The 23,211-nt window shown below is 39.6% G+C and overlaps 1 protein-coding gene across 1 annotated transcript in view; it reads left to right on the forward strand.

Moving 5' to 3' along the window:
* The first annotated feature begins 207 nt into the window (after positions 1–207).
* Adam10 (ADAM metallopeptidase domain 10) overlaps positions 208–23,211 on the forward strand; it is a 111,954-nt gene continuing 88,950 nt past the window's right edge. Inside the window, exon 1 of the mRNA XM_032911186.1 lies at positions 208–493. Within this exon, the coding sequence (XP_032767077.1) occupies positions 439–493 (55 nt within the window). The 5' untranslated portion in view covers positions 208–438. The remainder of the gene's footprint in view (positions 494–23,211) is intronic.

Raw genomic sequence — 23,211 nt, forward strand, 5'->3', positions numbered from 1 at the left:
GCTCTCCGGCAGCGGACAGGAAGCAGCGGCGGGGCCTAGCGGCCCGGGCGCTCGCCTTGGCACGCATGCGCACCATCCCGGGGCGCCTGTGGGAGCAGGGAGGGGCGGGAGGCAGGGGCGCGGCCTCGCGAGTGCATTGGGTACCGACGCGTCACGTGGCGAGAAAGGAGGCGGAGGGCCGCGGCTCAGGGAAGGGGCTGAGACCAGGCGAAGAGCGAGGGCAGGGAAGCGGGGAAGGGAGGAAGGAAGAGGCCGAGGGGGAGGGAGGGCCCTGTTTTGGCGGAGTAGGGCGCGCGGCTGGGCCCCTGAAGTGGAGCGAGAGGGAGACGCTTCGCCGGTGCCACTGCCGGGGAGGCTCGTCGGGACCCAGCGCCGGTCGCGGCTCCCTCAGGATCGATGCACCGCGGTTAACCCGTGAGGAGGCGGCGGCCGCGGAAGATGGTGTTGCCGACAGTGTTAATTCTGCTCCTCTCCTGGGCGGCGGGGCTGGGAGGTGAGACACTACCCCGGGCGGCGGAGGAGCGGCGGTCGGCCGAGCGCAGCGTCGCGGAGCCGGGCCGCGCGTGTCAGGTCTCCTCAGCTTCTGTCAGCTCTCTCAGCTCGCCTCAGCCGACCCCGAGCCGCGCTCCCCGCGCGCTATTGTCCCTCGCGCGCCCGGACCGCGCTCCCGCCGGCGGCGGCCCGAGCAGGCTGCGGAGCCCCGGGCCAGGCCTTCCCCGCCCCCACGGCCCGGCGGCCCTGCCTGCCTAGCTTCTTGCGCCGCTTTCCCGGGAGCCGCGGAGCCCAGGCCAGCCGCCCTCGCGCGCTCCGCAGCCACCTTAACCCTGCCCGGGTCCGAGCTCCGGGACCGCGCAGACTCGCAGCAACTTGCGAGGTTGGCAGCGCGGCGCATGCATTGTTCTGGAAGCGAGCGAGCGGGGCGATCTGGAGCGGACCCGGGCCGGGTGTCGGGCGCCGGTGTGCGTGTCCCACCCGAGCGTCTTCCCTCCTCACCGTGATCTTTTCGGAGTGTTGGCAGCCAGCGCGCCCGAGTGTGTGTGTGTGTGTGTGTGTGTGTGTGTGTGTGTGTGTGTGTGTGTGTGTGTGTGTCTGTGTGTGTCTGTCTGTCTGTCTGTCTGTCTGTCTGTCTGTCGTCTCCCCGGGGCAAGGCTTTAGTTGACTGAGGAGGATAGCAAGCCGTTTTAGGATGCTCTTCGATCTGTCTGTCTGTTTGATTTGAGTCCCCTAGAGAAGCAAGACCGACCCTTCCTGGGCTATCCAACTTGCAGAGTTTTCTTAAACTCTCAGGTGGAGCAGATGTACCGCGTAGTCAGAGGATTGTCAGAGCTGTGCTCCCTCCCCCTGCAAATTGGCGTTCACAGTTGCTTAAAGTTTCCTGACGCTTCGGGTTTGAGAGACAGCGATATTTCGTTCCCAGTGTTTCCTAAGAGAGGTCGCACGATTATTTTGTTCCTTTGAGAAAGTGCTTTACCTTAGGTAAGCTGATTTGCCGCCCAGGTATTCGGATAGAGCTTAGCTTAAAAGCATTGAATTGGAAACAAAACAAAAACAAAACCCCGAAAACTTCCAGGGGTGCTTTGGATGGTTGTCAGTCGTCTAATTTGATACTTTAGAAAATATCCTAGTGTTTTCTGTAGTGTATTGTCTGTGTTCATCCTTTTGTCTTATTGACTTAAACTGCAGGGCCCAGCCTATTTTTGTCCGGCTTTCTGCTTACTCTGAAGTTGGTTTTGTGTACCTAGTATCTGTTGTCATGTGTACTATTCATTTATTAAGCACACATTTTAGATGACAGCCACTAATAGATGCTTGATTTTTTGTTTTGTTTTTGTTTCTAAGAACCAGGTTTCAGACCGTTTGTAAAGAGCCTCTTTATTTAACATTTGTATTTTGGTAGCGTGGCTTATAGCCCTGGCTGACTGTTTTCACTTTTAGTGATTATGGTCAGGAATTAGACACTGTTCTCTATGAAGTAATTAAAACTAACGTAAACACTTAGGTAAGTAGTGATATAAAATGCCTTTTATTAAGGAAAACTAAAACCAATGTAGCCTGTTGTTTAGGGGAAAAAGTAAATTAACAGCATAATCATTGAGGGTGAAGATTTTTATTCAGATCTTTGGAGTCTTTTTCTGCACTAGGTAATGATTCAAAGGCCAATTTTTGTTGTGCTTCTGTTAAAAACTTAAAAAAAAAAACCCCAGTGTTTTCACTTATGCATTTCAAAATTGTAATACTTGAATATATAGGTATATTTATAATTTTGGGCTGTGGAATGTAGCCCAGTGGCAGTTGCCTAGCAAGGCCATGCAAAGCTTTGGATTCAACTGCCCAGTTTAAGGCCCTAAAACCCTCCTATGTTTACTTGTAACTCTATGCTGTTTTTATTGGATCTCAACCATGTGTAGCTAAGTTAATACACTTTTGTGATGCTTTAGGCTAGTGTATGTTCAAGCTTAGTAGATGATGGCTTTAGTGCATTGGAAAGGTAAATGGTTGTAGCAGTATAGGCAACTTTAAGGTATAAACCATGTTCAGGCGAACTAAACTGTTGGTTGCTTTCATCTTGCCTGTTTGCTGATCACTGTTGTGTGTGAATGTTTCTCTCACTGCACGGAATGTGAGGGGTGGGAAGCTGGAAGGAGGCAATAAAACGCTTAAACATGAAAACAAACTTTCCTAGTTTTCCCTTCTCTAGTAGATGTCCTGGTCAATGTCGAATTTGTAGAAATATACTGTGACAGTTTTAGAGTTTATGAAATGTCTGTATGGAAGTACTCAAACATGTGTACAAAATGCTTCTAAAAGTTATTTGAGGCCTAGCAAAATGGCTCAGATGGGAGCATTGGCTTTGAAAGCCTGACTATCTGAATTCTATTCCCTATCCTTTAGTTGAGAGAATCAACTCCTGAAAATTGTTTCTTACATGCACATGCACACCATGGTTCCTCATGCCCTTACTCACACATGTTATTTGGACACATGTTAGGAACTTATTGCCACTATCCTGATTAGCCAAAGAATTTTTATGTATGTAGTTTTTTTTTTTTGAGATGCTGACTGACTGTTTCTAGACTCTGACTCTTGGACCCAACTTATCCTTTGGCCTTCCTGGTAGCTGGGACTGTAGGTACAGGCCTTTATGTAGGGCTAACTGTTACCTTTAAGCATAGAAAAAGTTAGTCTTTCTTTTGAAAAATTATTTTATGGGCAGTGGTAAAGCACACCTTTGATCACAGCATGTGGGAGGCAGGGGCAGGGGCAGAGGCAGACAGATCACTGGTTCAAGGCCAGCCTGGTCTACAGAGTTCCAGAAACTTTGTCTTGAAAATCAAAAAAAAAAAAAAGAAAAAAAAAAGAAAAAAAAAAAAGAAAAATTGTGTTGTGTTAGAACTCAGAAAGGTATTAGTTATACCAACAAATTAATCCTCTAATGTTTGGCTTGAAGAAGTCATCCATGTAATGAACCTTGGTAAGTGGGGTGTGTGTGTGTGTTTTAATTTAAAAATCAGTGTAAATGCTTTGTATGATACACATTCTACAGAAACAAACTTTTTGGATACTTAGCCTAAGGAATTTAAAATATCAAGGTTTAAGCTTTAACTCTTCACTGTTTTTCTGTGGCAAGTAGGAGTATGAGAAGATACTTTTTGTCATCTCTTTGTCATCGACTCAAAGGAGCTTTAACTTTTTATCTTTTTACAACTAGAGTTTGAGACTCCAGTACACTGTGTCACCTAAACAAGGCCAAGTTCAAGTCATCCCCAGCATTAGCAGTGCCTCTTGTGTCAGTGCAGGAACCCTGTTGGCAGGGACAAGGGGACTGGGCATGGCCGGCAGGCACTCCTTTGTTTTTGATGTGCTTCTAATAACTTGTTCCATACCTTCACATATTGCATATTATTGGATCTCTTTTTTCCTAAGGATTGTAATCCAAAGGGTTGGGTGGAGGAGTACAAAGGACATTTCTCTGATGTTCATCATTGACTTAATAGTGTTTAGGAGTTTCTCCTTTAAATATGTATGAAAATTAAATGTAGGCTTAAAGGGATAACTTTTCTAGTATCTGCTAAGTGGTGAAATATCCAAACAGAGGCCAGTTGATTTTCGTTTTATTTCGGGTAGTAGAGGTTAGATCTGAGGTCTCCCAAATGCTGGGCAAATACTCTACTACTGAACTACATTTCTATTCTCCCCTGCCCCCAAACTTTTTTGTTTTAGACAGGGCCTCCTTACTAAGTCCTAAGCTGACCTGGAGCTTGGTGTCCTGAGTAGTTGGGACTACAGATCTGTACCAATAGGCCTGACTTACCTCAAAGCAAGAGAAATCTCAAAGGTTAAAGTTTTAAGCCACTACCTCTATATCTGTCTTAAGTTTTGTTTTCTTTTCTTTCCTTTTTCTTTTCCTTTTGGAAACAGGGGTTCAGTGTGTGGCTCACACTGTTCTTAAATTTAGAGTTTCCTGCCTCAGTTTACCTAATGTTGGTATTACAGGTGAACTCTACCATGTCAGACTATCTAAAAACTTTCTTCTGGCTGTGGTGGCATATAGTTTTAATCCTAGTACCCAGGAGGCAGAAACAGATGAAACTTTGAGTCTTGAGGCCAGCCTGGTCTACACAATGAGTTCCAGGATAGCCAGAGCTACACAATGAGACCTTGTCTCAAAGAACACAAAGAACCCCACAACTTTCTGCCCTTTTTATTTTTAATTGAAAAAAATCTCCCTTTAAAAAAAAGATTTATGTGTATGGGCGTTTTGCTTACATGTATGTCTATGTACCACATGTATGCTTGGTAGATTCCTCTAGAACTGGAATTACAGTTGTGAACTATCATGTTTGGTGCTAGGAATCAAACCTGAGTCCTCTGGAAGAGCATCCAGTGCTCTGAATCACTAGGCCATCTCTTCAGCCCCTAGATAATAGCTTTCTAAAATGCATTTAGGTTTCCTGGTTTTCTTGTGAAATTTGAGGATGTTATTTCTAGGGGGTGGGGAATGGGAGTCAGGCTTCTTACCATGAAGCCCATGCTGGCCTTGAATTGCCACATAGTCTGTGCTAGCCTGGAGTTCTTACTGCTCCTGCCTCTTCTTTTGGAGTGTTGGTATTACAGATGTGTGCCATCATACCTAGCCAGGTTGTCAACTTAAACTGTTTCTAGCTTCTCCCTCTGAGAAAACTAAGTCAACATACTTAACACTTGCCTGTACAGTGGAAATTCTGATTCTTCTGTGGGAGAAAGTAGATGACCTTTGGTAGTTTTATATTTTTAAATGTATGTTTGGCTTTGTAGCGTTTACTGCTGAGGTCACTTTGTAGTTTCTGAACTATTGAGATATGGTACTAATGTGTTAGTTGAAGTGAGGAGGATAGAACGGAAAGAAAACCCATGAATAACCTGGAAGGTTTAACAAAAACTCTGCTCATTCATCTAGTAATAGACAGATCATGTCCTGAGTCTGAATGGTGAATACTGTAGCTTTAAACTAATTTACTAGATTATTGATAGGAAACACATACTTTTAAATGTTTATTGTAATAATACTTATTGTAATATTCCCTGTAGTAATATAAACTGTGAATTGAGGAAATGTATTTTCTCTACTTAAAGGAAACTCAGTAGAAGCTAGACAGTAGAAGCTCCGATATTTGTTTTATTTACTGTAAGAGCTGTGCTATAGTAACACTGTTATTCTAGTTTTTATTCTTTTGTTTATATTAAAGTTGCATTTCTAGTTTCCCTTTTTACCTTTTTTTCCCTCAGCATAGAGAATTGAACAGCCTTGCCCCTGCTAGGAAAGCGTTCTAATACTGAGACTTACGTTCCAACCCTCTTTTAATATTTGAACTTTTAAAAATTATTTATTTACTTTGTGTGTATATGTGCACATACTTGTTTGCATGCATATGCCACAGCACACTTATTCATGTCAGGGGGCCTTCTGGAAGTTTTACTTTATGGGTTCTGGGAACTGAACTCTGATTGTTAGGCTTTCACTGTTCTTTCTTTATGATTAATTTTGAGACAAGGTCTCACTAAGTTGACCAGGGTGGCCTTGAACTCTATGTAGCCCAGACAAGCCCTGAACTTGCAATCTTTCTCTCTCAGTAGTTTGAGTAGCTAGGATTATAGTAGGGTCAGGTAAAGTTAACTCCCCACCCCGACTCTTTTTCTCTCTTTGGTGTTGGAGACTGAATCCAGGTCATTATTAATGCTCTACTACTGAGATGCACCCACAGCTCAGTGTTTTAATTATAATGTTTAGGAAAAATTTGCTGATGCTGGTGGGGTGTTTGTTTGTTTTGTCTTTTTGTTGATACATGTAGGACATAATTACTGAGTTGCCCAAGATGGCTTAAGACTCCTAGACTGAGCTCTTGGGACTATAGCAGTGGGATTTACAGGTATATGCCATCATGTGGGCATATGGTTTTGCAAAGGTCTGTCTTAAAATAAATCTGTGTTAATCCCAATAATATAGTTTGCACATATGGAGACTGTTTGAGAGCTGGACAAAGGTAATCTCAATTGCTGCCTTTCAGTGATAGGCTGTGCAACTATTAATTGGAGAGATATATTGTAAAGTAGGAAAGCCCGTAGACAGAAAAGTACATGGTATTTTCAAGTTGGAGCCCCAAGCTCAGAATCACTGAGGCAGAGACCTTAAATAGCAGGAGCTGATTTGTAGTTAGTCTGCTTTTCACTAGGCAACTCCATGTAGTAAGGTTGGGTAGAGCCTCAAGGTTGTTTAAAATTTTGTTGTTGTTTAAGGAAGAGTTAATTTATTTAATACTTGCTAATGCTTCTCCCATGAAATTGTAAAAAGTTGACTCGGGGCCAGCAAGATGGTTCAAATGGATAAAAGTGCCTGTTGTTCAAGTCTGAGAACTTGAATCAGATCCCCAGAATACACACAATGGAAGGAAAGAACTGATTCCTGTAAGTTGTACTCAGACCATACGTATACAGAGTTGGCTTGTTCTGGAAAATAACCTAGCAGTGGTAATTCTGACTAACCCAGATGCCAGTGTTTTTAAAGGTTATTTATTAATTAATTTAATATATATGATATATGCATGTAATTATGTTTTTGTAAGCACTTTGCAGAGGCCAGAGAAGGATTTTGGGTGCCATCCTGTATTGTGTTCCACCACAATAGCCAGAGTAGGGTCTCTGACTGAAGTAGAAGTTTGCCTTTTTAGCTAAGCCAGCTGGCCAGAGAGTTCCTGGGATTTATAACAGGAGCCTGTCTGTACCCACTAATAGAGGAATTATAGGTATGAGCATCAGTTCTCAGATTTGCATCTGTCTGCTGGTCATTTATGTTCAGGTCCCAATGTTTGGACTAGCATTTTTACAGAGCCATTTCCCCATCCTCTGTCCCCATCCCCCATTGTCAATTTTTATATTAGGGACAATGAAGCAATCAATGTCAACCAGAGTGGAAAAGCTGCAATAATTTCTACTAGTTGGATCTCTAGTTATTCTCCAACAGTGAGACTGCCTTGGGTTAGTACTTGTGGGCATAGGTCTGATCTAGGTAGATTGCAGAAATGCATATGAGAATAGTTTCAGATAATGTGCTCTCCCTTTGCTACAGAAAGAATTCATCCTGAACCTACTACAGATCTAGCTAAATAATGAGCAAGGTGTCCAATAAGAACCAGGGATTGTTGGGTATCTATAATTAGATGGAGTTTTGATGCCACAGTTTGAGAAGAAAAGTAAAAATACTAAGTTTGTCAGAGGGGAGGAAATGCCAGGATGTAAGCATCTTGTTTCAGTTATGTATTGTAGTTACAAGTGAAGTGAAATTTGGTGAAGACGTCACCTAACTAGCTGGGACAGTGTGTGAGGTAAAGAATGATGATGCTTGCAGATTTAGAAATTAGGTTTGAGGAGACACAGTTGTTTTTTAATTTCTTTTTTTTTTTTTTTTTAATTCTTTTTTTTCGGAGCTGGGGACCGAACCCAGGGCCTTGCGCTTCCTAGGCAAGCACTCTACCACTGAGCCAAATCCCCAACCCCTGTTTTTTAATTTCTTAATTTAACATGTTGGAATTAATTTCTTTGGTTCTAGATTGCCTGGTACATCTGGTTATATGCAAATTGTGAACTCACCATTTCAAACACTAGTTGGGGAAAATAGTATGATCTTTGAGTTTTAAATGGCGATAAGGAGAGATGCTAGCTAGGCTGTAAGGACCTGGACTTGCATTATTCATATTCTGGGCCATTGCTAGGATGGAATATTATGGAATGCAGTTGGTCTCCATATTGAATGATTGGGATGTAATACAATGAGGAATACGTTAGGCACTTGGTGAATTGTGTGGCTTAGTCTCAGGTTAGAGTAGATATTATAGAAAAAAAGATTTTAAAAGTAAAAACTGTCAAGCTGACTCAGCAGGTAAAGGCACTGCCATTAAACCTGAAAACCTGAGTGTGATCCCTGGGACTTACATGGTAGAGGAGTGAACCAATTCCCTAAATTGTCCTATATATTGCCTGCCCCCAACACACACACACACTCTCTCTCTCTCCTCCCGCCTCTCCCTTCCCTTCCCCTCCCTCCCTTATATGCACACACATATACACAGGAAAAAGCACTGGTAAAATTTGGCAAATGTTTCAAGTTAAACTAACAAAATATACTGAGGGCTTACTGTTGAAATGAGATCTTAGAAGTTTTTTACAATAGAGAGTGACTCTGTAAACTTTTGAGGACCTAAGTTGTTGAAGTTGAAATTGTCTTGAGATTTTGATTCTAGATAGAAGATAGGGGTGGATATCATAGTCTGTGACTTAATACTACCACACTTCTTCCTGGGGACGCTTAAGAGTTTGCATTGCTCTGCAGTTCTCTGTGGGCTGGTAATTTGGCAAGTATTGTTCTAGAGAGTTAGATGATAGGAGTCTAATATATTTGGAAAGAGGGGAGCGATTAGCTTTGAAGATACATGAACACATTTTTACAAAGTAATTTTATTTTATATGTATCAGTGTTTGCCTGCATGTATGTATATGCACCATGTGTATATCTGGTGCCTGTGAAGGCCAAAAGAGGTTATCAGATCTCCTGGGACTGGAATTAGAGATGGTTGTGAGCCACCTGGTAGGTACTAGGAACTGAACCCAAGTCCTCCTATTTTAAACTGTTAATGTATCTCTGAACTATCCCATCCCTGAACTATCTCTTTAGCCTCCATATTTGTTACTGATTTATCTTGTTGGAATTAACCTCTAAGATTTTAGACTATGTCTGGTACTCTGTTAGGTTCAGCTTGTAAACTTTCTATTTCAAGATGGGGATAACAGGATTATCTTTAAAGTTTAGGCAAATGGCTGTATACTATTTGAGGAGCAATAGTTCCACAAATATCTTCCCATGTCTTTGTTTACATTAATGATGATTAGAGGCGCAGAGTCACACAAACATTTGAACTTTTGACTTTTTTGTAATAATAGCATATATCAACCTAAAAGACCATCAACAGATGAATGGATAAAGGAATTTATTATTTATACACAATGCAGTTTAATTCAGCTGTAAAGAATAACCAAATTTGCAGGAAAATTGGTAGAACTGGAGGTTGTCATGTTAAGAAAATAAGCTACTCTAAGATAACTGTTTTCTGTCATATGCAAAATCTAGGCGTGTGCATGGGTGAGTGAGTATGTATGTATGTATGTATGAATGAAATCTCACTGGGGCTTGGGGTTTACTGAGTGGGCTAGGCTGGCTGTCTGACCAGTGAGTCACAGCGATTTGCTTGTCTCTGCCTCCCCAGCACTAAGCTTACAAGCTTTTCACATGTGTTCTGGGGTTCTCATGTTAATGTGGCAAACACTTTATCAACAAGCTATCTACTCATCCCTGACTTTATTCTTAGTTTATATGGACCTAGCACAGAGTGTAGCTCACATCAAGATTTATAATAAATGTTTTATTAAAATTAAAATTGCAGAATTAGTGCTGGTGAAATGGCTCAGCAGGTTTAAGAAAAAGCCTGATGAGCTGTGTCGTGAATCCACAGTGAAGGGAGGTGACCAACTCCCAAAAGCTGTCCTCTCTCATCTGCCATGCACATTCATGTGTGCCTGCATTCCCACACTCTCTACGTACATGTACACATCATACACACAATATTAAATAAAGTTAAAAAACCCACAAAACAACATTGCTTGGTGAGTGGAGTGGATTTGCGAGTTCATGTTACATAGGCATTTTCATTAAGCAAGGTTGTAGTTTAGTGAAATAGCCTTTGAATTGCTGTCTGTCTACAGTGTTATGGAAATAGCTTCATTATGTAAAGCTAAATGTCATGATGATTTTTGTTAAAGTGAAATATTCTTGCAGTACATTAGAGTGTATACCTTCCCATTAATACAGTATATTATCAGAATTCCAAGTGGACAATAATAGGATTAAATACATTAATCCAGAACCATTTGGCTGCTAGCCTTGGAGGTAGGTAGTCATTTGTACACACAAATTTTAACTTTATTTTGGTCAAGATGTTTAATTTCCCTGGTGACCTATAATCTGATTTTTCCCATGTAGTAGTACAAATATCTTAGTAATCCAGAAGTGTTTTTTCCTCGTGTGTAGAGTAAGCTACAGAGTCGTGATTGCCAGCAGTGTGACATGGATGGGAAGCAATGCCATGGGTATGGGCGTAGGCTGAAACGTAAGATAGAGGTACAGCAGCAGTGGAAGTGGTGGCTGGAATTTCTTGCATCTGTGTGGAAGAATAATGTAGGTAGGTTGAAAGCCTTAGTCTTTTATGAAGATTACCATCTGTATTGGTGGTATTTATTTGAAAGTATATGAAAATTTCAGATATCAGCATTGTGTGTGTGTGTGTGTATTCATATATATGAGTATATATATACATATTCCATTTTGAAATTTTAATACTTAATTTCTTAAGTAAATGGTAGAAATAGAATAGTCAGTGGATTTTAGTCATTCATATTTTGTGTTTTAGTTTGTAATTGTGAAAGGGTTACTTAACTTCACTTCTGATTGAGCTATCTTTATTATTTTATTTATAAGAGTCTAGCTTATTTTTAAAAAATGGATGTGTTGAAATATGCTTTTAATTATAGATATATTTTGTTATCTTGAAGTTTTACTTGCAACTGTGAGATGTAGATAGCTGAGTCTAGAAGATTTGACTGGTTTCTAGTGAAGAAATAGATATTGGTTTCAGTTTGAAGTCACAGTGTAGAAATGGTATATCTAAATGCATTAAAATACTTTGCTATTATTGCTGAAATATAGGACATAGTTCTTAGAAGGCTGTTTTTGTTATCCGAGAGAGCACTTTTGAAAGAGCTGTGTAATATTACACGATCAGAGTGAATACATATTGGCATAAAAGAACATTGGTCATGGGTGTTTCTTGAGGTATGGTTGATGGCTTGAAAAGAAGTATTTTGAAATCATATTGTTGACCTTAATTGTCAACTTGACTGAATTTGGAATCACTTAGGAGACACAACTCTGGGGATGTCTGTGAGGGTGTTTTCAGAGAAGTTTGGTTGAGGAGGGAAGATCTGAATGTGGGTACTACCATTCTATGGTTTGGGGTCCTGGACTGATTGCAAAGGAAAAAAAAATCCAGAAACGTTGCTGAGCACCAGGACCCCATCTCTCTTGCAGACTATGGGTGAATTGTGACTAGCTGCATGACCTTCTTGAATCACATCTTGTCCATGGTGGACTATACTGTCAGGCCACAACAGTGAGAAAAGTAACTGAATAAATTCAGTGTCAAATTTTGAAATTAATGTAAGTGAAAGTATTGGAAATAACTTGATTGCAGCTAATTCTCTTGAGGCATTAGAGATGTACCAGCTTTAGCTTGTCCTCTATCTACCCTTTCATGTAATGTAATTGAGTTTTCCATAAGTAGGAAGATTTACTATGTTAATATTTTTGTTAGTTTTTTCCCCCATTCTTAAGATTGTGTTATCAACTTTTCTGGTTTGGATGTAGATGGAAAAATATTTGTTAAGTAATGTTGCTGTTTGGTCCAAAAGTGATCCTATTAACCCACCATCTGTAGGCTAAGTAGCTAGGATTACAGGTATGATCATGTGTGGTTTACTTAGTTTCTTATTTTCATGATGTTTCGCAATTCTTTGGTTGAACCCGGGGCCTCCTCACACATGGTAGGAAAGTGCTTTATCCTGTAAGGCTAAGTGCCAAACTCAGTTTTTCAGGTTTGGTGGCAAGTCTTTCCATCCCTAGTGTGTGTGTGTGTGTGTGTGTGTGTGTGTGTGTGAACTGTGTTAATGTTTAGAATTTCCTTGGGGCCTTTAAAGTGTTAGGTACTGTGTGCATTACTGTGTACTTTATAAAAGTTTAGATTTCTGAAATCTCTAACAAAGGACAAGGAAGCAAACTGCTGCTGCTAGGCTTTTCTGAGTAGATGAAATAAAGTAGCTGAAGAGAAAGATAACCTACTGAACAAAGTGCGCAGTGGAGTGGTTTAATGTAGTCACAGTGCTGCAGTGAAATAGCCTAAGGATTATTGCATCATTGTGGCCTCCCCAATCAAGATGTTAAGCCATGGAGAGAAATGCTAATAGTTCAAGTGGAAAGATACATGACACATGGAAACGGGTTATCTAGGAACTTTCCTTCACCAGAAGTTGTCATTTTCCACTGACCTCAGATAAGGAGCATTTCACTCTGCATTCCAGGTTAAATGTGTGTTTATTTTGCTATTACCAGGAAACATTTCTACATGGGAACACCTTTAGTAGAGTTGTCTGTATTTGGAGATAAAAGGAGTTTGGGTTGGCAACATTTTTCTTTTTATCTCTTTTTCAGTATTGGGTATCAAACTGCAGGCACTGTGGATATTAGGCAAGTTTTCTGCCTTTGGGCTATATACACCCCTGGCCTCTGGTTGATGTCTTCTGAGCCCTTCTTGTTAACTTTCCTGTTGTTCCTTGTGCCCTCCATGGTAACACATAAGTAGTGAAAAGAAATGCTCTAGCTCTGCACTGTTTTGGTTTTGGTTTTACTCCTAGTCTTTAGAAGATCGTTCCTTTTGTACTTGATATATTTAAAGGGTTTAAGCCAGGGGAAAGTTTTTGTCATGGGATATAAATTCCATGTTAAAGTAGCAGCAAGCTTTTGAAAGACACATTTCTTTGCTAGTAGTTAGTAGTTATTTTCTCTGTAACCCAGGTAAGCTTTGAACCTGTTCTCCTACTCAGGAGCTGATTTCAGTCACCAGTTCACCGCTATTGCCTTACTGATTCAAGTTAAAATCATCTTCTTTAGTTCAGTCACTCTTCTCCCTGCATCTGCCTCACTCAGTTTCTCTTCACCTAGCAGTCGGCCATCATCCAAGAGTGGTCAAAACCAGCCAGTAACAGAGTGTATACTTTATATTGGCTAAAGTTACGACTTTTATTATATGAATTTTATCTTGATTAAAAATATTTCAGTTGAGCAAACAATAACACACTTGTCAAGTAATTCACCATTGTAAGTAAAAGTTTGTAAAAGCTGTGAGTGCCTTTGTGTTCATTTCTTTTCTGGCCAGATTTGCCTGTGTCAGGGACTTTACACTCTGGTCCTTTACATGCAATACAATTTCTGTATATAGTTGTATTATCAGCTCTTAAGAATTTACTTTGGAAACTTAAAAAAAAAGCAATAAGATGTTAACGATTTCCAAGTATGTAATTTAAAAGTTCAGTAGTGTTATGGACACTCATTGTTGTAGTTTATTCTCTGTTGCGTCTTTTCATATGTTAATTTACAGATTACCTCATACCTTATTCCAGTTCCTTCCTTGGGATTTTTAAGCGACCACTTTCCTTAAATAACAATTAATAACTTTTTATAGCTTTGATTATTGTTTATCTTTTTAGAGCAAAGCTCCACAAGATGAGTAGTCATGTATTGTAACTTTTTAATGTTCGTATTCTCAGAACCTACAGTAGAGTTAACATATACACTATTAAGTGTACCCAAATTTCTGAGAGTGTGTATGGAGGGAAAAGCCTCTGGAAATTTGTGTTTTTTAAAATTGATCCCCTTACCATTTTGAGTGGTGCTTAGGGTCAAACCTAAGACTTCAGGATGTTAGCTAAGCACTTTACTACAGAGCTGTTCCTCAGCCGTACTGTAATCAACTTTAAAATAGAACAGGATTACCGTTTTTTGCTAGTGTATTTATTTTGCTCATTAAGTACTTCTACATGGCCTTTTAATTAAAGAGGTAGATAGAGTTAGACTTTTTTTCCATAAAAACTAAAAAACCTGTGTCTTTTTATCTGAAAGTATATTTTATTTTGTGCATATGTGTGTTTTTTTCTGGAAAGTATGTCTGTGGTATGTCTGTGCACTTGTGTGTCTGATTTCCATAGAGGCCAGAAAGTGTCAGAATATTTAGAACTAGTGTTTACAGACACTTGTAAGATGCAGTACAGGAGCTTGGAATCTAACTTGTGTTCTCTGAAAGACCAGGCAGTGCTCTTAACTGAGCCAAGTCCAATCCCTGAAAGCATTTTAAAGTTTATATTAGTTCATTACAAAAGTAGCCTAAATGGATTAATATGTCGTTGTTTTGAGACAGAATTATAACCAAGGATTGTTTCAAATTCATCTTTCTCCCTCAGCTTCCTTTCTGTTGGCTTATAGGTTTATCAGTCACAATGTCCAACAGTAGTTTTTAACAGTAACTTACTACATTGTTAGGTAGTGTATGCTGTATACCATTCTCAGCACTTTAAACACACATACGTTTAGTCCCTAGAATTAGTCACTTTAAACAGCATACATTTAGTCCATTTAGTCACACTTAGGTATAAGTACTGGTAAATTATATATTTTTTCAAATGGGAAAAATAAGGCATAATGAAGTAGGTAGTTCAGACAGTTGTAAATAATGCATTGTTATTTTGCATGGAAATTTCCTGAAATGTACCCATGATAGCAGTAAGATAATCCCTCCTTTATCTTGCAAATAAATATAGGGGTTTATAAAAGAGTCAGTTTTATGCCAATGCCAGGCTTTTTGAAATTCTATTATTTAGTTCCAAAGAATCACATGGTTTCCAGTGATTAGTTTATGGCTTTTAATCTCTAAAATATAGTTTCCCTTTGCTTGGAACATTTGAATAGATTCATTCATTAATTATTTATATTGGTATTTATTGATCAACTTTTTTTTTTTGAGATGGAGTCTCCTTACATATCCCTGACTGGCTAGCACTCGCTGTGTAAACCAGGGTGACTTCAAACTCAGAGGTCCTCCTGTCTCTGCCTCAAATGCTGGGATTAAAGGTATACCAACATGCTTTACCTGACTGTTGTCCAAGTGCTGAGGATACATGAGTGATCAAAGTGCTTATTTAACTTGTGACTGAATTCTAATGGTGGTGGTGGGTAGTACATGTTAGTTAGAACTCATAAAGAATACCAGAGCAGCACATTAGAGTGGTGGGAATGTGCACTAGATTGGGTGGTCAGAGAACTCAGGGTGACAAAAGGTGGTAGATAGAGATATTGCACATAGAAGGAGAAGTGGAGGAGGATGAGGGTAGACAGGAGTTGGGTGCGTGGGGTGCAGTTTCTTACAAGGATTATGCTTAGTTTTATAAACTTTAGACTTTGAGTCTGGAAGGTTAACATGCTTGTACTTTTCTTGAATAGAGTTACCTTGTTGTATAAAGGATAGATGGTAGGAAGGTAGGAATAGTACCAAAAAGGTCAGTTATTTGTCATAGTTTTGACTGTCAAGATATTATTATTATTATTATTATTATTATTATTATTATTTTTTTTTTTTTTTTTTTTTTTTTGGAGACAGTTTTTTTTCCCCCCTTGTGGCTCTGGCGGTCTTGGAACTCGCTCTGTAGACCAGGTTGGCCTCAAACTCAACAGAAATCTACCAGCCTCTGCCACTCAGCTGACTGTTGAGATACTTTTGAACCTTTCTGTGCTTAGTATGTTTTCAGCTTTTAGAGTTTCAGATTTCTTTGCAGCACATTTCTTTCTTTCTAGGCATGGTAGTTCCAGGCACCTGTAATTAGAACTATCCCTGAGGACTTAGGTTCTGAAACTGAGCAGACATGCGTTCTTGATAAAGTTTTGGCATTAGTGTGCATCTTTTGGGAAGTTTTCCCCCAATTCCTTTTAGATTGAGTTTCTGGCACCAGAGAGGGCTTGTGGTACAACTTAGTGGTAATGTGCTTGTCTCAGCACCCATGAGGTCCCTGTGTTAAGTCTCCAGCACCACAAAGATGACATTAGAAAGGTAATACTTTCAGTATTTTGATGGTAATTATGGTGTATCTGCTCGCTTCTGGGAGTTACTTGGGTAGTCTTGAGGGTGATAGTGGAGAGGTTTGATGCTCTTTTACAGTGTGGAATTTTACTCCTAAGTAGATTATATTGTATGAGAAGTGTAGAGGTCAAAGAAAATCACATTGAAAAATATTTATGGAAACATGAGACAGATATAAGACAATTTGTAAGAAACACAGAATCTTTGATTTCTATTTGAGTGTGATAATTGCTTTGCTTGATTCCCTTGGTTAGATCGATACTATAGGAAGGATAATATTATTAGTCCAAAGGCATCTATAGATAGGTAGAATCTAGTCTAGAAGAATAGCAGGTGGCAAGGATTAGTACTAGAGTAGATGGTAAGGAATTGGAATAGATAGTTGGCATACTGGCACTGGGGAAACTGAGAGCTTTGCCAAGGAGGACTGGATGCAAAAATGAGAGGCATAGAGGCCGTGCTTTGTTTAGGTAGAGATACGTGTTTAACATGTGTCTGTGAGACCTGATGGCATCTGTGTTCTGGCTTTACTTTTTGATTTCCTGACCAGTTGTTAAGTATAAGAACAAAGCTCAGTTGAGTCAGGTCAGAGTCTGAGCTGCATGTAGGGCTCTGCATGTAGAAACAGGCAGTTCTGTGGTGTCTGACTGAGTAAGTGGTGCAAAGGCTGAAGATTGGCTTGCATTCCTGTGGAGTCAACCATGCCAGTGTCAATTACTAGCTGTGGAAATTAAGGGTATACACATATATTTTTGGATCTATAAAAAGTACATTCCATTCCTTTTTAGTATTTCATTGTATGTAGCTTTAAAAAGTGTATCTTAAAGGTGGATGCTAGGTTTGAAGGCCATGTGCTGCCACGTGATGGTTTTCATTTCTGTTCTTTGTAGTCACATCAGTGTCATGAATTTGCCTGATTTTATGAAGATAGTAGAGCTGTTATATGTTGTCATGACCTCATTGATACCTCATTTACTTCCTTCATATTGCTCCTGATTTTTCCCTGTCCTATTACATATCTCTTAAACCACCAGTTTCTTTAATATCACCTGATAACTTTTTAATTAATAAATCTGTTTGGTGGATTAAATAGAAAAGTTTAGAGCAATGTATAACCTGGTAAATAGCAAGTGCTCAATAAATTTTAATTTTCATTACATTCAATTTATAAGTACTATTGTTGTGGTGGTTAGCCTTGGTTATCTTGATACCTAGATTAGTAGTCTGGAGAGGATTAACTAGGTATAAGGGGGTGGTAAGTCCTGCTCTGAATGTGGGAGGTACCTCCCATCCAATATGTTGAGGCCTGGGTGGAATAAAAGGGAAATAAGAAAGAAGCATTTTTTCTGCTTCCTGGCCACTGATGTGAGCCACTTTGCTCTATCATACTGTCTCTGCCATGGCAGAGTAAAATCTCTGAGTTTGTGAGTCAAAATAAGTATTTCCTCCTGTAAGATGTCCTCAAGGGTTTTTTTGTTTTTTTGTTTTTTGTTTTTTTGTAACTGTCATGTAACGTTAACAAGCTTGCATAAGCATTTATTTTATTTAACCTATTTTAAGATCAGGTGCTAATTTAGAAATGTATCTTAAAATTACAATTATTTATTTTTCATGGGGTTAGGGTGGGAACAGAAGCCTGCCATGATGTTCATGGAGGTCAGAGACCAACATTTGAGAATTGATTCTTTATTTCTACCTCATGGATTCTAATTCTAAGGATTGACCTAAAGTTACCAGGTTTGGTCACAGGCAGCTTTATATACTAAGCCATCTTCCCTGTCATAATGAATATTTAATTAAGCAAAAACTTTACCTAATCAGGATAGTCCTTTTCCTCCTTTATACATAGTAAACTGTCAGTGTCCATTAAAAAACAAACAACAAAATCAATAAAACAAAACAAAAGCCTACAACTAAAGTACTTAAATAGAATAGCTCTTTGTAGTTTTGGGATTTAAATTTTTCTTCTGAGGATGTAAATTTGTTCATGTAAAAATGTACAATTTTTTTGTTTCTGGCTAGAGCCAGATTTTCATGTGAATTTTAAAATACTAGATTTCTAAAATAGAAATGGAAGGAAAGCATTAGCATGATTTTATGAATATGAGATGAACTGAAAGGTATTCTTACTAAAGTTGAGGGAAAAGTAAAAATGCTCTCATTTCTTGTGGTTTGTGATAATCCTAGTTAGTATAGTAAGCTAAACAGACAAGGTTATAAGTAGATGAGGGAGAGATTTAAATAGGAGAAACAGTGCCAGGAAAGAAAATCAAAATATTTTCAGAAGTTTTCGTGCATAATCAAGGACTTTACAGGTTCTCTCCAGAGAAATAAAACCAGTAAGAAACAGTTAAATGGATCTGGATGATCTAGGCGTGGGGGTGGGGGTTATTAGAGGAATTGACTTGTGGTTATGGACAATGAGAAGTGGCATGGTAGGCCATCGGGAAGAGAGAAAGGGAGAAAAGTGCATGTGCAGGATGATGAGCTGGTGATGTTCACCTATCCTCACTCACATCCCTAGCTCACATGGCAGTCTCATAGACACACCCAGAAATAAATAGCACTTTGGCTGCTCTTTTGATTATTTTTTTAAAAAAAATTAAATGCGAAAGTAAAAACAAAATCAAGTTTATGTGTGTGAGTATTTGCCCTCATTTATGTCTGTGTAGTATATGTGTGCCTGGTATCTCTGGAGGTCAAAAGGTGGCATTGGATCCCCTGGAACTAGAGTTACAGACTGTTGTGAGCTGCTATGTGGGTATTGGGAGTCAAACCTAGTCTTCTGGAAGAACAGCCAGTGCTTTCAAGGGTGGAACCATCTTTCTTGCCCTATCTTTAAATCTTTGTTAATCTAGTCAGGAAGACATTAACTATTACAGAGGTCTATTGATCTTATGTTTGTGTTCTTTTTTTCGGAGCTGGGGACTGAACCCAGGGCCTTGCGCTTCCTAGGCAAGCGCTCTACCACTGAGCTAAATCCCCAACCCCTATGTTCTTATTGCAGCAGAAAGGATGCATTGTTGTTAAATCAACACTAAGGAAACTTAGTGTCTTTAATGACTTCTGTAACCAACCTGCCTCAGCCTCCTAAGTACTAGGATTACAAGTTTACTCATCTCTGTTGCACAAAAGCAGTGATAAAAACCAACACAGAGCTTCTTATCTGTGCTAAACACAAGTACTGTTTAAAAACTGGCTTTTGGTTTATAGGTTGTAGACTCTTGTAAATTTTTCTTAGCAGTTCTTTTACCTAGAAGCATGGGTGGTCCTTAGCCCTGTTAATACTCTATTGATGCTTAAAGCAATTCTGTATAGAAAAAAAAAAAGAGGGCGTGGGGAAATAGCTATTGATTGATGTCTGGAATTTCTTCATGAAGAAAAATCACAATGCTTCCTAAGTTTGAATGTACATATAGATGACTTTGGAAATCCTGTCTGGACTTAGATCGTGTGCCTTTCTGTGACTGTGACTGATGCCTGGGAAAATCAGCTTGAGGAAGGAATAGTTTGTTTTGGCTCCTGGTTTCAGAGGTTCCAGTCCAAGGACCACAGCTATTGTATCTGGCCTGTAGTGAGGCAGATGGAACGTTCTGATAGAACAGAGTTGCTCACTTCATAGTGGCCAGGAAACAAGGACGGGTAACTGGAGGTTGCTGGGTCAAGGTAAATATGCTTTTTAATGGTATGCATACTTCCAGTGACTAACATCTTTAAAATAGGGCCCACCTTCCATAGCTCCATCCAGTAGTCTCCTCAACATTTTAAGTCTGCCAGTGACTGAGAGCTTTAGTTAGGTCAGAGCCCCGTTGATCTAACAGTATCTGAAAATTTCCATAGACACTGTACAGGTTTTGTCCTAACAGTTTCAATGTCTCTCAATCCAGTCCAGGCAACATTCAAAGTTATTTACCACACTGAGTTATTTGGGGGAGTTATTTGGGGGTGACAGTAGACGCTCTGGGGTGCCTCAGAATTTACCCTAACATTTTCCCACTGTGTACCTATGTTCTAGCCCTTGAAACAATTTAGACACTGAGGTTTCTTGTGATAGGAAAATCTGTGCAAGGAAAAGTATTTGTATAGGGTGAAAGCATACACAGAATTGTATTTCTAGATCCTACAAATGTACTCTCATACCTGAAATTGATTAGTACTTGATCTTTTATTTTTTGCATATTTCTTGCTTTGTCTTGTTCAAAATAGAGGTGTTTAGGAACAACAGATTATTGAAAGATGGGCTAATAGTTTATTAGAAGTGATTAGAATGATGATATTTTAAGTTTTTGAGAGAGCAAGTTAGAATATTTGGTTTTTGAGTTGTCTGTGATTTATGTTTCTTTTTTATTCTGTACTTTTTGGTTTTTTTTTTCTTTTCTTTTTATTGGATTTAAAAAAATTATTTACATTTCAAATGTTCCTTTCTCGGTTCCCATCTATAAACACCCTATCCCATCCCATCCCCCTTCTTCTATGAGGGTATTACCCCATTTAGCCACTCACCCCTTCCAGCCTCCCTGCCCTGACTTTCCCTACACTGGGTGTGTCTGTGTGGGGTTAGCCTAGGCAGGACTAAGGGCTTCTCAACCATTGGTGCCCCACAAGGCCATACTCTGCTACATATGCAGCTGGCGCCATAGGTCTGACCCTGTGTATTCTTTAGATGGTTTAGTCCCTGGGAGCTCTGGTTGGTTGGTATTGTTGTTCTTATGGAGTTGCAAGCCCCTTCAACTCCTTTAATCCTTTCTCTAACTCCTCCAGTGGGGACCCTGTTGTCAGTTCAGTGGTTGGCTGCAAGAGTCTGCCTCTGTATTTGTCATGCTCTGGCAGAGCCTCTCAGGAGATAGCTATATCAGGCTCCTGTCAGCATGCACCTATTGCCATCCATAATAGTGACTGGGTTTGGTGGCTGTATGTTTATGGGCTGAATCCCTAGGTGTTGCAGTCTCTGAATGACCATTTCTTCAGTCTCTGCTTCAAACTTTGTTTCTGTATTTCCTTCTATGAATAGTTTTGTTCCCCCTTCTAAGAAGTACTGAAGCATTCCCACTTCGGTCATCCTTCTTGAGCTTCATGTGGTCTGTGGATGATTGTATGTTGGGTAATTTGAGCATTTGGGCTAATATCCACTTATCAGTGAGTACATACCATGTGTGTTTTTCTGTGATTGGGTTGCCTCACTCAGGATGATATTTTCTAGTTCCATCCATTTGTCTATGAATTTCACAAAGTCTGTTTTTTTTTTAAAAGAGATTTATTTATTTACTTTATGCGTATGAGTACACTGTTGCTCTCTTAATACATACCAGAGAGGGGCATTGAAATCCCCTACAGATGGCTGTGAACAACCATGTGGTTGCTGGGAATTGAACTCAGGACCTCTGGAATAACAGTCGGTGCTCTTAACCACTGAGCCATCTCTCCAGACCTCATTGTTTTTAATATCTGAGTAGTACTCCACTGTGTAAATGTACCACATTTTCTGTATCCATTCTTCTGTTGAGGGACATCTGGGTTCTTTCCAGCTTCTGGCTATTATAAATAAGGTTGCTATGAACTATAGTGGAGCATGTGTCCTAGTTACACGTTGGAGCATCTTTTGGGTATATGCCCAGGAGTGGTATAGCTGGGTCCTCAGGTAGTGCAATGTCCAATTTTCTTAGGAACCTCCAGACTGATTTCCAGAGTACTTGTACCAGCTTGCAATCCCACCAACAATGGAGGAGTGTTCCTCTTTCTCCACAGCCTCACCAGCATCTGCTGTCATCTGAGTTTTTGATCTTAGGCATCCTGACTGGTGTGAGGTGGGATCTCAGGGTTGTTTTGATTTGCATTTCCCTGAAGACTAAGGTTTTTGAACATTTCTTTAGGTGCTTTGTGGCCATTTGATATTCCTCAGCTGAGAATTCTTTGTTTAGCTCTGTGCCCCATTTTTTAATAGGGCTATTTGATTTTCTGAAGTCTAACTTCTTGAGTTCTTTGTAGATATTGAATATTAGTCATCTATCAGATGTAGGATTGGTAAAGATCTTTTCCCAATCTGTTGGGCCATTTCGTCCTAATGACAGTGTCCTTTGCCTTACAGAAGCTTTGCAATTTTATGAGTTTCCATTTGTCGATTTTGATCTTAGAGCATAAGCCATAGGTGTTCTATCAGGAAAATTTCCCCAGTGCCTATGTGTTTGAGGTTCTTTCCACTTTTTCTTCTATTAGTTTGAGTATATCTGGTTTTATGTAGAGGTCCTTGATCCACTTGGATTTGAGCTTTGTATAGGGTGATAAGCATGGATCGATTTGCATTCTTCTACTTGCTAATCTCCTGGTTGAACCAGGACCATTTGTTGAAAATGCAATCTTTTTTTCCCCCCACCGGATGGTTTTAGCTCCTTTGTCAAAGATCAAGTGACAATAGGCATGTGGGTTCATTTCTGGGTCTTCAATCCTATTCCACTGATTTACCTACCTGTCTCTGTACTAATACCATGTAGTTCTTTTTTTTTTTAAATCACTATTGCTCTGTAATACAGCTTGAGGTCAGGAATTATGATTCCCCAGAAGTTCTTTTATTGTTGAGAATAGTTTTTGCTATCCTGGGTTTTTTGCCATTCCAAATGAATTTGCAAATTACTCTTTCTTACTCTATGAAGAATTGAGGTGGAATTTTGATGGGGATTGCATTTAATCTGTAGATTGCTTTTGGCAAAATGGCCATTTTTACTATATTAATCTTGCCAATCCATGAGCATGGGACATCTTTCCATCTTCTGAGATCTTCTTCAATTTCTTTCAGAGACTTGAAGTTCTTGTCATACAGATCTTTCACTTCCTTGGTTAGAGTCACATGAGGTATTTTATGTTATCTGTGACTATTGTGAAAGGATGTCGTTTC

The sequence above is a fragment of the Rattus rattus genome, chromosome 8 (assembly GCF_011064425.1).
Source record: "Rattus rattus isolate New Zealand chromosome 8, Rrattus_CSIRO_v1, whole genome shotgun sequence".
In the NCBI taxonomy this organism is placed as follows: domain Eukaryota; kingdom Metazoa; phylum Chordata; class Mammalia; order Rodentia; family Muridae; genus Rattus; species Rattus rattus.